The sequence below is a fragment of the Zonotrichia albicollis genome, chromosome 14 (genome assembly GCF_047830755.1).
Source record: "Zonotrichia albicollis isolate bZonAlb1 chromosome 14, bZonAlb1.hap1, whole genome shotgun sequence".
NCBI classification, from domain to species: Eukaryota; Metazoa; Chordata; class Aves; order Passeriformes; family Passerellidae; genus Zonotrichia; species Zonotrichia albicollis.
The window spans coordinates 10978046-10990305 of NC_133832.1; the positions used below are offsets into that span (position 1 = coordinate 10978046).

Here is a 12260-nt window from a genome sequence, read left to right on the forward strand (position 1 = left end):
TTTATAGAAGTAAGGAGTGTGCATATTTATTTCACCTGGGTTTATTGACTTTCAAATCACACTACTGAAAGTTAGTAATTATCATTTCCTCCTTACACTAGCCTGGATAAAGTTGTTGCATTAAAATATGCTACCTGTATTTTGCTGTGAATGTAATCGGTGTCATTTGGGAAATGTGATGAGATATGCATAATTAAGTCTGACTTCTTATCACAGTTTGTTACCATCAAAAACCTCCATAATAGATGTATTCAGTAATACAGAGAGTGAAGTAGCTATTTACATATTACCTTGTGTTGCCTGACTGTGGATGTCAGAAACTCTGGAAATTGAGACTGTACATCATACCTTCTATATCCCACTGTTTTGCAATCCAGATGTGCCAAAGGTTCTTCACAGTTACCTCCCAGAGGATCACCCTCCTTGTGTTCAAGAGCTGACTCAGTTCTCAGTGCAATTAATCACCATCCTTCCCAAAAATTTCATACCCTGTGCAGGGAGGATAAATGCACAGTGTACTCAACCTTATCCTCCTGCTGCTTTTAGAAGAAGGGAAAGGGTTATGTTCATAGAGCTATGGCCTAACAGGCTTTAAGCTTTCTTATTCTGCATGCTCTTCCTGCATACATGATGAGTGGCATCCTTTTTCTGAGATAGGAATGTCTTTTCATATAAACCAAAGCAACTGGGTTGACAGTTTTGTTACAGATGACTCACTGGTATTGATGCTAGTAGATAAATAGAGGGGAGAGAGGCCAAGTAACAGTGAAACTCTGTGTCTTGGTGTTGTTGCATACAGGGAGAAAGCACACGGAGGTAAAGCTTCTTTGTGGATACAAGGAATGTACACTTGAATGATTTTACATACTAAATTAAGAGCAGTAATAGTGAATATAATGTTTTTGTGATGCATTGAAAGGTGTGGTAATGTGATTAAAAAAAAAAAAAAAACAAAAAGAAACAAAACTATTTGTTTTTTCTTTTTCAGTTTTGACCTTGTGGCTGTTGGAGGAATCTCTGTCACTCTAGTTTTTGACAGATCTCCTTTCATATCTGAAAAAAGAACACTTTGGTTGCCTTGGAATAGATTTATCATTGTAGACAAAGTTGTAATGCAAAGAACAGAGTCAGACACACCATCCTGTGACATCAGTAGCTTTATCAGTCCAAATCCAATTGTACTCCCTTCCCCCTTGACAGCATTTGGAGGGTCCTGTCCTGAAAGAGGAACTGTTATTCCAGAACTACAGGTAATGAAAAGAATTCTAAATTAACAATTTGTTCTTTCTTCAAAGAGAGTGAGCCAGTAACTGCTGTGATGCCACTCACTTGGCAGAATAGCACCAATGCACATCTATTTGGCACCGTTTAACAAGATTCTGTGGTCTTTATTCTTTCTTTACTTTTACTATTCGAACGTGTTTTATTTCTTGTCTTCAAGTAGAAGTGGGAAATGCTAACAGGAATTATTATTGAAATTCTGATTTGTTGGTAGTGAAGCACAAAACCATCCCTAGTTACAGATGAACTGTACAACTTCCCAAACATCAATGTGAGAGACATGATGCTTTGAACATTCTAAGGGGTGTTTCATCCATTCACAGCTTTATGTCAGATTCTTGGGGTTTATTACTTTAATTTCTTATTACCAAGGTAGAGAGCAATTTTAACATGATCTTTAGGACTTCTTTTTTAATTTCAATATCTTTTTTTCTTGACTCTCTCTTAAGTGTTTAAAGTAATTTCTGATTAATGTTGTAATTAACTGTTGTTTTACTTGGGACTTGAAAGACATTGTGAGAGTCAAGCACACAACAAAACACAGCTCAGATCATATTAATGCCCTTAATTTTTTGTATGTTGTTTGAGCAGTTAGATTTTAAAGAATATGACCTCTTCTGGGTTTTCTTTTAATTTCACCAAGCAAGCCTGGAAGATTCTTTGAGGTGTACCTGTAGCTTCATAAAAGTGTTGCTACTTTATTCTACATGTGAGACACCTCTGCTTGAACTGAATTACGTCTAAACACCTCCATAACTGTTATCATGCTTCATCCTGTTGATGGTCATAGCATTGCTTCACAGAATGTACTAAGTGAAACTAATGAACATAAATTAATAACTGCTGCACACTAGTAAGAAAAAACTGGGTCACAGTGCTCCACATGAGGTATGCCTTGGTCTTCTTTGAACAGTGGGGTACTCAAAGATGCAGTCTACTGAGAAACCACTCCCCAGTTCTTTCCTTTTTTCTTTTTTTGTCATTGGAGGTTTCATAGTGTTGAGTTTCATTGTGTGGTTCTGGGAATTGAGCAAAAATTAACTGAGAATAATAGGAGAAAGAGATACATTAGCATGTATTAATGTGTGAATATTTCTTCCTACTTTTTTATTAAAAAATGAAAAGGAATGTCAGATGCATGACAGAGAGGGCAGCTGGGATGTCAGCAGGAAGGAAGGGGAACTCTGCAAATCAGGAACAATAAAGAGAGCAGGATTTCCCTGGCAACACTACATTTCATATGTTGAAACGACAAGTGCTGGCAGGCCTCCAGCTGTACTGCAGTAATGCTGTGACAGTGATACTGTTGCAGTGTGTAAATAAAATTGGTTGAAAGTGAAGTAAGTCTATTGTTAAATAAAGAATATTTAAAAACTGGAAAATATAAACAAAGCAGTTTGTCTTTTTCCAAGCATGATGAATTTAACATTGTGACAGGTTGATTCATTAGTACAGAAATGCACTAACATCATTAACCTTGTTAAGCACAGTCTAGTTTTCAGGTGGCTTTTGAGTGACTGTGGTAGCACCCTCCAAGAAGCTGTTCTTGTCTCTTGCCTGTTCTTCCTCACAGTCTGTCCCAGAAAAAGCTCTTTTCTATCAGGAGCTAAATCCCTTTTTGTAGCTCCAAGGCCCACATCATTCAAAAGGTCAAGGCCAAATGTCTATTTTCACCTAACAAGCTCAGAGCCTTTGCAGTCCTTGTGTAGCTGAGGGCCCATCTCCCCCGCAGTGGGAATTGGTACCACCCTGCAGTGGGCATATCCAAGCTTGCTTTAATCCAGCTGGTTCAGACAGCAGCACTGACAGCAGGGCCCTGGGATTTGAGTGCACTTGCACTCCCTGGGGACTTACCTGTGAGCAAGATGACTCTATTGCTCAGGCTGTTTGATCCTCACTGCTGTGTGTTCCCAGTTGTCTTGCTAGGTTCCTAATGCTGCTCCTTTAAACTCCGGGCTCCTTCTTGCTGGAGCTTGGCCTAACTGCACAGATGGTTTAGCAGGAAGGTGGTTTTTTTTCTTTCTTAACACTCCCCAAGTTAAAGTTATTGTCTCCAAAGCAAGATAGTATCTTTACATCACAATGTATATGATAGAAGGTATGTGAATATTTAAAAAAATTTATTGTATTCCAGTTAAGAGCACTTATTAGATAAACCAAGAATAAAGACAGGGTAAAGCTGTGCAGCTTATATGTAAGAATATGTGCATGGATGCAGTATTTGCTCGCCAGTAGATAAGAGTAAAGCATCAGGGGAAGAGGTTCTTTATCAGACAGACAGCCTGCCATCCAGTAGGTTGACCAAGCAGTGTCTGATGTTAGACATTTTGCCGTTAGCCTGATTACTGCATTGCTGAAATAAACCCAGTTGTTTCAGTGGTGCTGTGCTCACATTATAATTGGGAAACATGAAATAATTAGCTTGTCTTACTGTTACAATTTTGCATTTTTCTTGGCTGTAGATATAATGATGTGGTTTTTTCCAAGGTGGTCCAAGAGGAAATTGCAATTCCTTCAAGTTTTGTGAAGCTCAGTTATCTCAGCAGTCGGACCCCGGGGTATAAAACTTTGCTGCGCATTATTCTGACCCACTCAACCATCCCTTCTGGAATGGCCAAAGTCCATCTGATCGTTGCTGTTGAAGGTCGTCTGCTTCAGAAGTGGTTTCCTGCTGCAGCCAATTTGGTGTACACTTTTGCCTGGAATAAGACAGATATATATGGACAGAAGGTTTCTGGTCTGGCTGAGGCAATGGGTATGTACAATCACCTTGATGTAAGCAGAAGCACTCACATACATCAAGCCAGGAAAGTATGGCAGATAAATTTTGTTGCTGCTCCTACGTTCTTTTAAATCAAATGCCTCTTTAGCTAAAGTCACTGAAGTGACTTGTATGATTTCCCAAGAACATTTATTTTCTTGTTCTTCCAATGTCATCTTTCTAATTTAATCAATTTGAAAATTCCTTTTTCCCTCAGAGAATGGTTATGTACTAATGGCATTATATTCAGCTGTCTCTGTTTTTGAATGTTACTCTGAATATGACCTTTGGTGTGTCATTGTTTCTGTCATTTTTTGGCTGTGACATTTAAAATGTCATTTCCACTTAGGGTTTTCAAAATTTTAACTTTTGGGCATCTTTTCATACTATGTTTCATGTCCCCAATAGTTAAAACTAATTGATTTGTTGTTTAAAGATGTTTATCCAAAAATCATCATGTTTCATAGGCTTTGTTCAGCAAGCAGCACAGGCTATTCTGAGAATTGCTACAAAAGTGCTGTCTGTGCAAACACATTTTATTTAGCCAGCATTTTTTTTCATTAATTTTGTTATTTGTTTTTTTTAAGGGCTTTCTATTTTTTAATTTAATTTGATGTTATGTTGTTTAACGGACTGATAGATGCTTTATATTAGAATTACTTACTTTACAAGCAAAGCTTAGAATTGTGAATCAACCCCATTCACTTTGGTAGCAGTTCTGTTTGCTTTTTTTTAAGGCAATAATAAGCAGCAGCACTGGCAGATCAGGCTGTCAGGGAAGAGTAGCAGGGGTGACAGAGCTGTGCACCCTCTCAAGGAATATCCTTCATTCCACATATGAAAATGCTGTTCTGAGGGGCAGCCAGGAGCTTCCTTCAGGACCTGTTGTGTTGCCCATGCAGAGTGGCCTGTGCAGAGGCAAAAGGTGCCCAGCAGGCTCTGCAGCTCCCGGGGCTCTGGTGTGTGACTGTTGCTGTGTGCCCCCAGACAGGTGGTCTGGGAGGTGCCTCTGTGGGGAGGCAGTGGGGAAAAGGAGCATTTCAGCATTTTCCTTGGCATTTCTTCCCTGAGAATGATGCAGGCATAGACAGACAGGGATGCCCATGATGGGTTATGACACCAAGCTGTGCAGTGTGATTACATAATGCAGTATGCCAAGGAAAAGGTCAGATGAAGGTTTTTTCAGAGCTGGTTTTTCAAGTGGTCCTGCTGTCTCCTTGACCCCACACAACACGAGCCGCTGCCTGCAGGGACAGTCCCACATTCTCTCCTTACCCATGGGCCACCACTCACATTCATTTGATCATGAAATGAGCCAGATCAGGAACAAATTCAGCTGAAAACTGAAGCAACTAAGGAATAAGTGATACATTTTTGGCTTCATTAGTTTCCTGATCTGCTATGAATGCTCATGCAGAAGCTCAGATCTTCTCATTCCAGCTGTAGCTGACATACTGCATTGGCCTAAAGAAGTCCAAACTCCAACCTCAGAAACTGACTCCCCAACTTTTTCCTGGCGTCAGTCAGGTGCTGGCACTGCAGCCACCAAGGTTCTGAACATCCCAGGTGTGGTGTGTGGCAAGGAGCAGCAGTGTCCTTCTCAGCCTCTTGAGATACAAGAGACCCTGTGAGAAGGCAAATCCAGCCTTGTCCCATTGCTGATACCAGTTCCTTTTGTTTTTGCAGCAAGGGAAGGTGTCAGATGAGTGGTTGGCACATATTTGTGCAACTCCAGAAATAAAAAAAGTATTCCAGCTTGCCCTTTGGCAGTGCCATGGGTGAGAAGGCAGGACCAGGTGGGTCTCAGGTGCCACCTGGGGCTTTCCCTCAGCACAGCTACATGTGCCCTGTGTCCAGAGGCTGTCACTGTCTCATGTTTGACAGGGAACAATTGGCTACACTGCTCCCACTGCATCATCTAAGAGTCCTCTAGTGATTGGGAAGTCCAGTACATATCCAGACTTTAAAACATTTTAATTCAAATACATAGTGTCTCATGAAATGATACTGCAGTTAGTTTCCCAAATTAGGAGTAGATGAGCTTCATATGTTTAAATATGAATAAAGCTTGCACAATAGTGCTGGGTAACAGCTATTAAATTATTTAATAGCTGCTTAATTTTTTTTTTTTATTCCTTAAAGTTAGGTTAATTATGCTTCTTTCAAAATAGAAGCAAAAATCTTGATATTTTAAGTGCATTACTCGCATGCTTTGTTAGATTCCAATAAAGCTTTATTTAATTTGACACACTGTAGTTACTCAGGGACCTTTATCTGCATGCATTATATGAATTTTTGTCAAAATAATTTCTTCTGCCAGTATATTACCAATATTTAATAATGCATTCTGTTCAGTTTTCATTTTAATTAAATTAAATTGGAGCAGGTTGAAGTCTTAGAACTCAGGATTATAACCATCTGCTTTTGGTTTTCTAAATACTATAAACATCTATATTTTTCTTTGGGGTTATTGACAGCACTGATCACATAACCAGTTACAGAAAACAAGACTTTCTGAACATATTTCCACATGCAAATGGTTCTGTTTGAACTTCTTGGAGAAATGTTTGCTGGCATGTGTCCAGTCCCCAAGCTCCCCACAAGAGGCTATTTTCTTAGAGTAACAACTGAGATGACAAAGCAGCGTTTTTTGTTCTGAATAAATAAGTACCATGTGAATGTTGACACACAAAAGTCTGGTGGTAAAGTCTATGTCCCCTTGTAATCTAACACAGGAAAAGGATTTCAGTCAAATCCTCAATAAATGCTCCTGTGAACTCCATAGAGACTCGTGCAAATCCCTGCGTCCCACACAGCAGCACTGAGGGGTCTGCAAGGATGAACTCTCTTAGGGATGAGCATAAATGAGCTCTCCAGCAGCCCTACCTGGTGCTGTGGTTGAATTTTATTCATTGTTCAAAGAAGATGGATGCAGACAAGTACAAATATTTCAGGGGAGGTTGAAGTCGAGGTTACTGTCCTGGTTAATTGTGTCTTTTATGTCTTAAGCCCTTAAGCTGTAGGTCTGGCACTGACTATTCTTAATAGTTGTATGAAAAGAATTGGGTTTTGATACAGATGATCAGTAGATCTTCTGAAATCCGTTTTGAGACTGCAAAGAACAGTACTTGCTGACTCTTAAAATCTAAAGCCATAGTTGCTCAAGTTCACATTTATACAATGAAATCTCAGTCACCTCAAAAAAGTGCTATGAATTAATTGCATCAGAAAGTAACACCCCACAACGAGTGTAAGCTGACCAAGGTTTTAATTTCACTTACAAAATTACATTTCTCTAAACCTGTGCCTAACAAAATACTTCTCCTGTGGCACTGTAATCATCCTACTGACTTTACCAGTGTTATGCTTTGCCTTGATTACTTTGCTTGCAAAATGACTGATAGGAAGTTTTCATGGGAGTAACATCCAGTTAGATCGATCAGGGGGCCCTGCTCTAAGATCACACAGATATTTCTTTTTGGAGCACAGAGCATAGGTGTCTTTCATAAATATGGGTAAATTCACATAGAAACCTGCTTGTAGACACACAGAGAGTGTAGTCCATATGTCTCTCACTGATGAGAGGGGACAAAATGACAGCTATGCACAATATGAGAGCAGGGAGCAGTGAACTTCTAAGAAAGGGGGTGATATAACCCCTGGAGAGAATTTTGCAGCTCAGAAACATCAGCTGTAGGCAGGGAATACTGAGGTTTACAGAGTTAGCTCCAGCCCTTGGAAAGATGCCCCAGTGGATCCATGGGCCCAGATTCCAGGGTCTGTGAATAGTTATCCCTCCCTTGCCCAGCTCCCAGCACGGTCCCTCCCAGCAGCTGGTAACTGTCCTGTGTGTCCCTGGCAAGTCCCTGAGCCAGGCTGAGGGGCTGTGTTGAAGGGCACACACAGCTGACCTGGGACTGAACGTGTTAAGCACATGACTGGAGGAAAAATTTTAATGTGTAGGTGGCAAATGTGAGGTTGCTTCAGAGGAAAACTCTGCCCTTTATCTCCTCTCTGCATTAACACCTAGAAAATAGCGTGCTCGGTTACTGGACCCTTCTGACTCATGCCAGCACAGGATGTGGCTGCTCTGGAAGTTCCCTGCCCTTTCTTGGGCTCTCAGCTCAGGGTCAACCCAGAAGCTTTGCTGGTGTTGGTTGTAAGAGCTCCTGTAACAGAGGAATTGGACAAAGCGACTGCTGGACCCTCAAACTGAAACCTGTAATGTTTGAAATGTACAATATTTATAGTACTTAAGGAAATGTGATTTTTACAAATCAGAGTTCAGCTGCAAAAACAGTTTCTTTCTGCTAAAGTGGTGAAGAACCTCTAGAGCTGTTACTGTAAAGAACAGTTTTCAGTTGGCCATAAAACATTTATCTTACAAACCGAAATGTTCTCTGTTAGAGCTGGTCAGAATATTTTGATTGTATACAGTAATGGAATTTAGGTGGTATTAAAACTGTTTAGGGTTTAAGTAAAATATACCTAAAGCTGTTAAATAGAAAAAGTGAAAAGAAACTATTAAAATTTTTTAATTTCTTTGTAATTTTGTAACCTAAAATCTTTTTTTTAAACATTTCTATTTTGGAAAGGTTGAACTGTTTCAGTATTTCCAAGGTCAAATTATTGAATTTGATATAAAGAATTATTCTTCATTTATTAATGGGTTTCACTGAAATCCATTAAAGTCAGGCATAATTAATTTTTCTTTAAAGTTTGGTATGTTAGAGATATCAAAAATTTCGAATTTTTGTTTTCTTTTATGGAAACTAAATGAAAACTGTTTAAATCAATTTGAGTTACCAAGATGCACAATCTTTAGGGAAATTCAAGATTTTTTATCAGGTATTTTGGTAATATGCAAGCCTGTTACGATAAATGTGGAATTCTGGAAATATTCAGCTTGTCAATCCATTTCTGCCTAACTGTAATTTTAATAGCCTGCAAACTAATTAAAACCAATTTGTTTTAGCATGGATTCTTTTCTGTTTAAGCAGTTATTCAGGTAATTAGCAGAAATGCAATGAACAATCAAGTCAGGAGTCATTGGAGGAGATTTGTAATCTTATGAAATCCATAACTGATACCACAGACTATTTTCTGCTTTGAAGCAGTAGTAAGTATAGCTGTAATAACATAATAATCTCTTAAAACTCTTTTTCAAAAAATACCATACAATAGCAATCAGACAGAGGAAAATTAGTGGCATCATTACTTGGCAGATGAATATCAACACCTAGAATGAAAAAGTGCCTAGCAGTTCACAGAGGAAAAGGTAGACTGAGAGATCTTTAATTATTTGTTTGCAGTGTCGGTGGGATATGAATATGAAACATGTCCTGATTTTATTCTGTGGGAGAAGAGAACAGTAATCCTTCAAGGCTTTGAAATGGATGCTTCAAATCTGGGTGGCTGGTCGATAAACAAACACCATGTATTAAATCCACAAAGTGGTAAGTCCCTCCTTTATTAACTGCCCACACAGAAGGAGAATGCAAATTTTAAAGGAATTAATTGTTCAGGTTTTAAGTGTTACACTTCCTAATGTGTAATCCTCTTTGAATGTGCACCCTCATGTATTGAGAGCTGAACTGTAAATGCCATCTGAAAGGATTTTTTGAATGTTCTGGCTCCCAGGGTTTAGACATTAATATCACTGACTCTTGCAATTGTTAACACATTGTGGTCGTTCAGATGGGAAAAGGGCAAACTAATTTGGGTTCATTCTCACCCAGCTGGTATAGAAGTGCCACGTTTCAGGTCAGTCTGTAGTGTGTCACATTCCCAGTGAAGTGTCTTCACCCCTAATTCATCCTATGGCTGCCACCAGTTTGTAGCAGCACAGCCCCAGGCAGACAAACCCTGCTTGATCACAGGGCAGCACTTCCAATGCCACACTGCCAGTCCCCTGTGCAGCTTTTGTGGCTCCCACTCTGTGCAGAAGCACAGTAAGTCACTCCTCAGCACAAGCAATCCAACACATTTCAAACCATTAGTGAAAAAATCTGTAAATGCTTTTAGTGTCATAACATTAACCCTGCAGAGATATTCTTCAGGCATGGAGGCTTGAATATTTTTTCCCAGTGCTTTTATTTTACACCTGGGAAGATTTCTTTTCCTCTATGACCATCTGTGATCAGGAACTAGTGGAACTAAATTATTAAAACAATACTTGTAGATAAGTTATGGTAACTATATATGGTTTTGCCAATAAACAGATACCTCGTTGTCTAGAAGAGAAACTTGAGGTCATATTTTAGCACTTAGAAGTCAACAGAGTATTGGATTCAGAAAAGTTCTCTCCATTTGCTCCAGCTGAGAGTCAGTCCAATAAAATCTATTTCCATCTGCAAATTTCTGTTGATGAAGATGCATGCACAGATGTATGGCTCTCAAGTTTTACAAGTTCTGTTGCTGAATGCACAGCTACAGTATAAATATTCCAAATACAAAAGGTCAGATTTAGTTTGTAAATTATCTGGATTTCTGTTTTGATTTAAAATAGTTTGACATTTTAAACAGCAGTTCTTTCATTCCCTGTCTTATTGGTTTGTATAGATTGTCTCTTTTAAATGCCAGCTATTGACATTTAACAAAGAGAAATCTGACCTCAGTCAGCTGAGCCCCCAACTGTGAGTCCCACAGTCTACTCCTTAGTGCCAATTTACCACTTGCATAGTTTAATTTCAAGACTAAATTGCTGGCAGTAACTCTAATTTATATGACTATCTGATAACTGCAGTGGTTACTACCACAATTCACCCTGTAGGCACTAACATGTTCCGAGATTTTGTAAAATACACAATTATAATCCAAGCTGGGCTAAGCCATTGCTCTCCTGAGCACAAGGAGTGTGGTGACAAATTGGTTCCTGTCCCCATCTCAGCTGTGTGGCTGAGAATGCCAGAGAGCCCTGAGCTGTCAGCCCCAAGCCACCTCCTCTCAGATGAGCTGGGCTGTGCCCACTGCATGGATGGGGAATGTGCAGCTCCCTCCACCTGCTCCTCTTCCTCACATGTTCCCTCTGTGCTGGACACCATCAAGGCTGAAGGCAGGGGGAGCTGCCAAACCCCTTTATCCATCACCTGCAGACACAGGAGGGAAGGAGAGGGCATGAGGACATCTGACTTGAAATCCAGGGGCTCTTCTGTTTGCAGTTTGCATGTCAGAGCATCTCCAGCCAGCTGGCAGAGCCCAGGCTCAGGGGCGTGCCAGGGGTTCCTCAGGACTGTTACAGGCTTTGAGCACCCAGATCTCGCTCTTGTACACCAGCTAGAAAAACAGCTAAGGGCAGAAAAACAATTACTATAACAAAGCTGGTGCACACCTACCAGAGCAGCCTGTAGTTCATATTAAAGCAACAAAACAAAATAATGAACTGTGGTAACCAAAAGGATAAAAATAACAAGTGTGCTTCTGGTCTTACCTAGAAACAAGTGAACTGCATTTCAATTTCAGATATATAACACAGACTTTAAATAAGGACAAGAATATGATTCCAACTAGAATTATGTGTTTTAGACTTATCTCCATGCCACCATGACAGATATGAAAAGCATTAACTAGCCTGCTTGAGTATGAATATATTAAGATTTTTCACTTTTTAATTAAAGCATCTCCTTTCTATATATGAAGAACTGCTCTTTTTAGAAGGATGAAACTTTTATGATTTTGAAACACTGCCTTTGGATTAACTACAGAAACATCACTGGAATATAACATTCTCTACTGCAAATTGCAATTTTATTTTCAAACTAAACTAGAAGCACTTTGGTTGATTTACTAGTCCTGAAGAGCTTATATCTAACTTCAGCTGTTAGCCTGGTTGCCCAGCTGGTCTGCTACTGTGCACAAAATTCCTGCTCAAAGCCAGGGTAGATACTCTTCTTTCCCTCCCCATGAAGGTCACTCATTTTTAAGAAGTTACAAAATAAACTGAGTTACAGGAAATAGATGCAATTTTACAGACTTGCCATTCATAGTAATGTGGATGTACATGTATTGACGTGTAGAAACCTTAGCAAGTGAAAACTGTGTTTTACTGCCAGATGTAAGGATTTACAAAAAGAAAGAAAAAAACCTGCCCGATTTCAGCAGAATTGATGTGAAATAACAAGTATTGTTCCAATGTGGCTGTCACTGGAAGCTCAGTTTTTTTAAATGTATGCAGTTTTGCATCAGTCTGGCTGTTAGGTTAACACATCCTGTTCTCAGC

General features: G+C 39.5%; 1 protein-coding gene across 7 annotated transcripts in view; it reads left to right on the top strand.

Annotated features, from left to right (window-relative positions):
* TENM1 (teneurin transmembrane protein 1) overlaps window positions 1-12260 on the top strand; it is a 770124-nt gene that overhangs the window by 695475 nt on the left and 62389 nt on the right. For all 7 annotated transcript variants that reach the window (XM_026791932.2, XM_005484457.4, XM_074551699.1 and 4 more), the window contains 3 exons: window positions 989-1250; window positions 3769-4036; window positions 9355-9498. In XM_026791932.2, the coding sequence (XP_026647733.2) occupies window positions 989-1250; window positions 3769-4036; window positions 9355-9498 (674 nt within the window). The remainder of the gene's footprint in view (window positions 1-988; window positions 1251-3768; window positions 4037-9354; window positions 9499-12260) is intronic.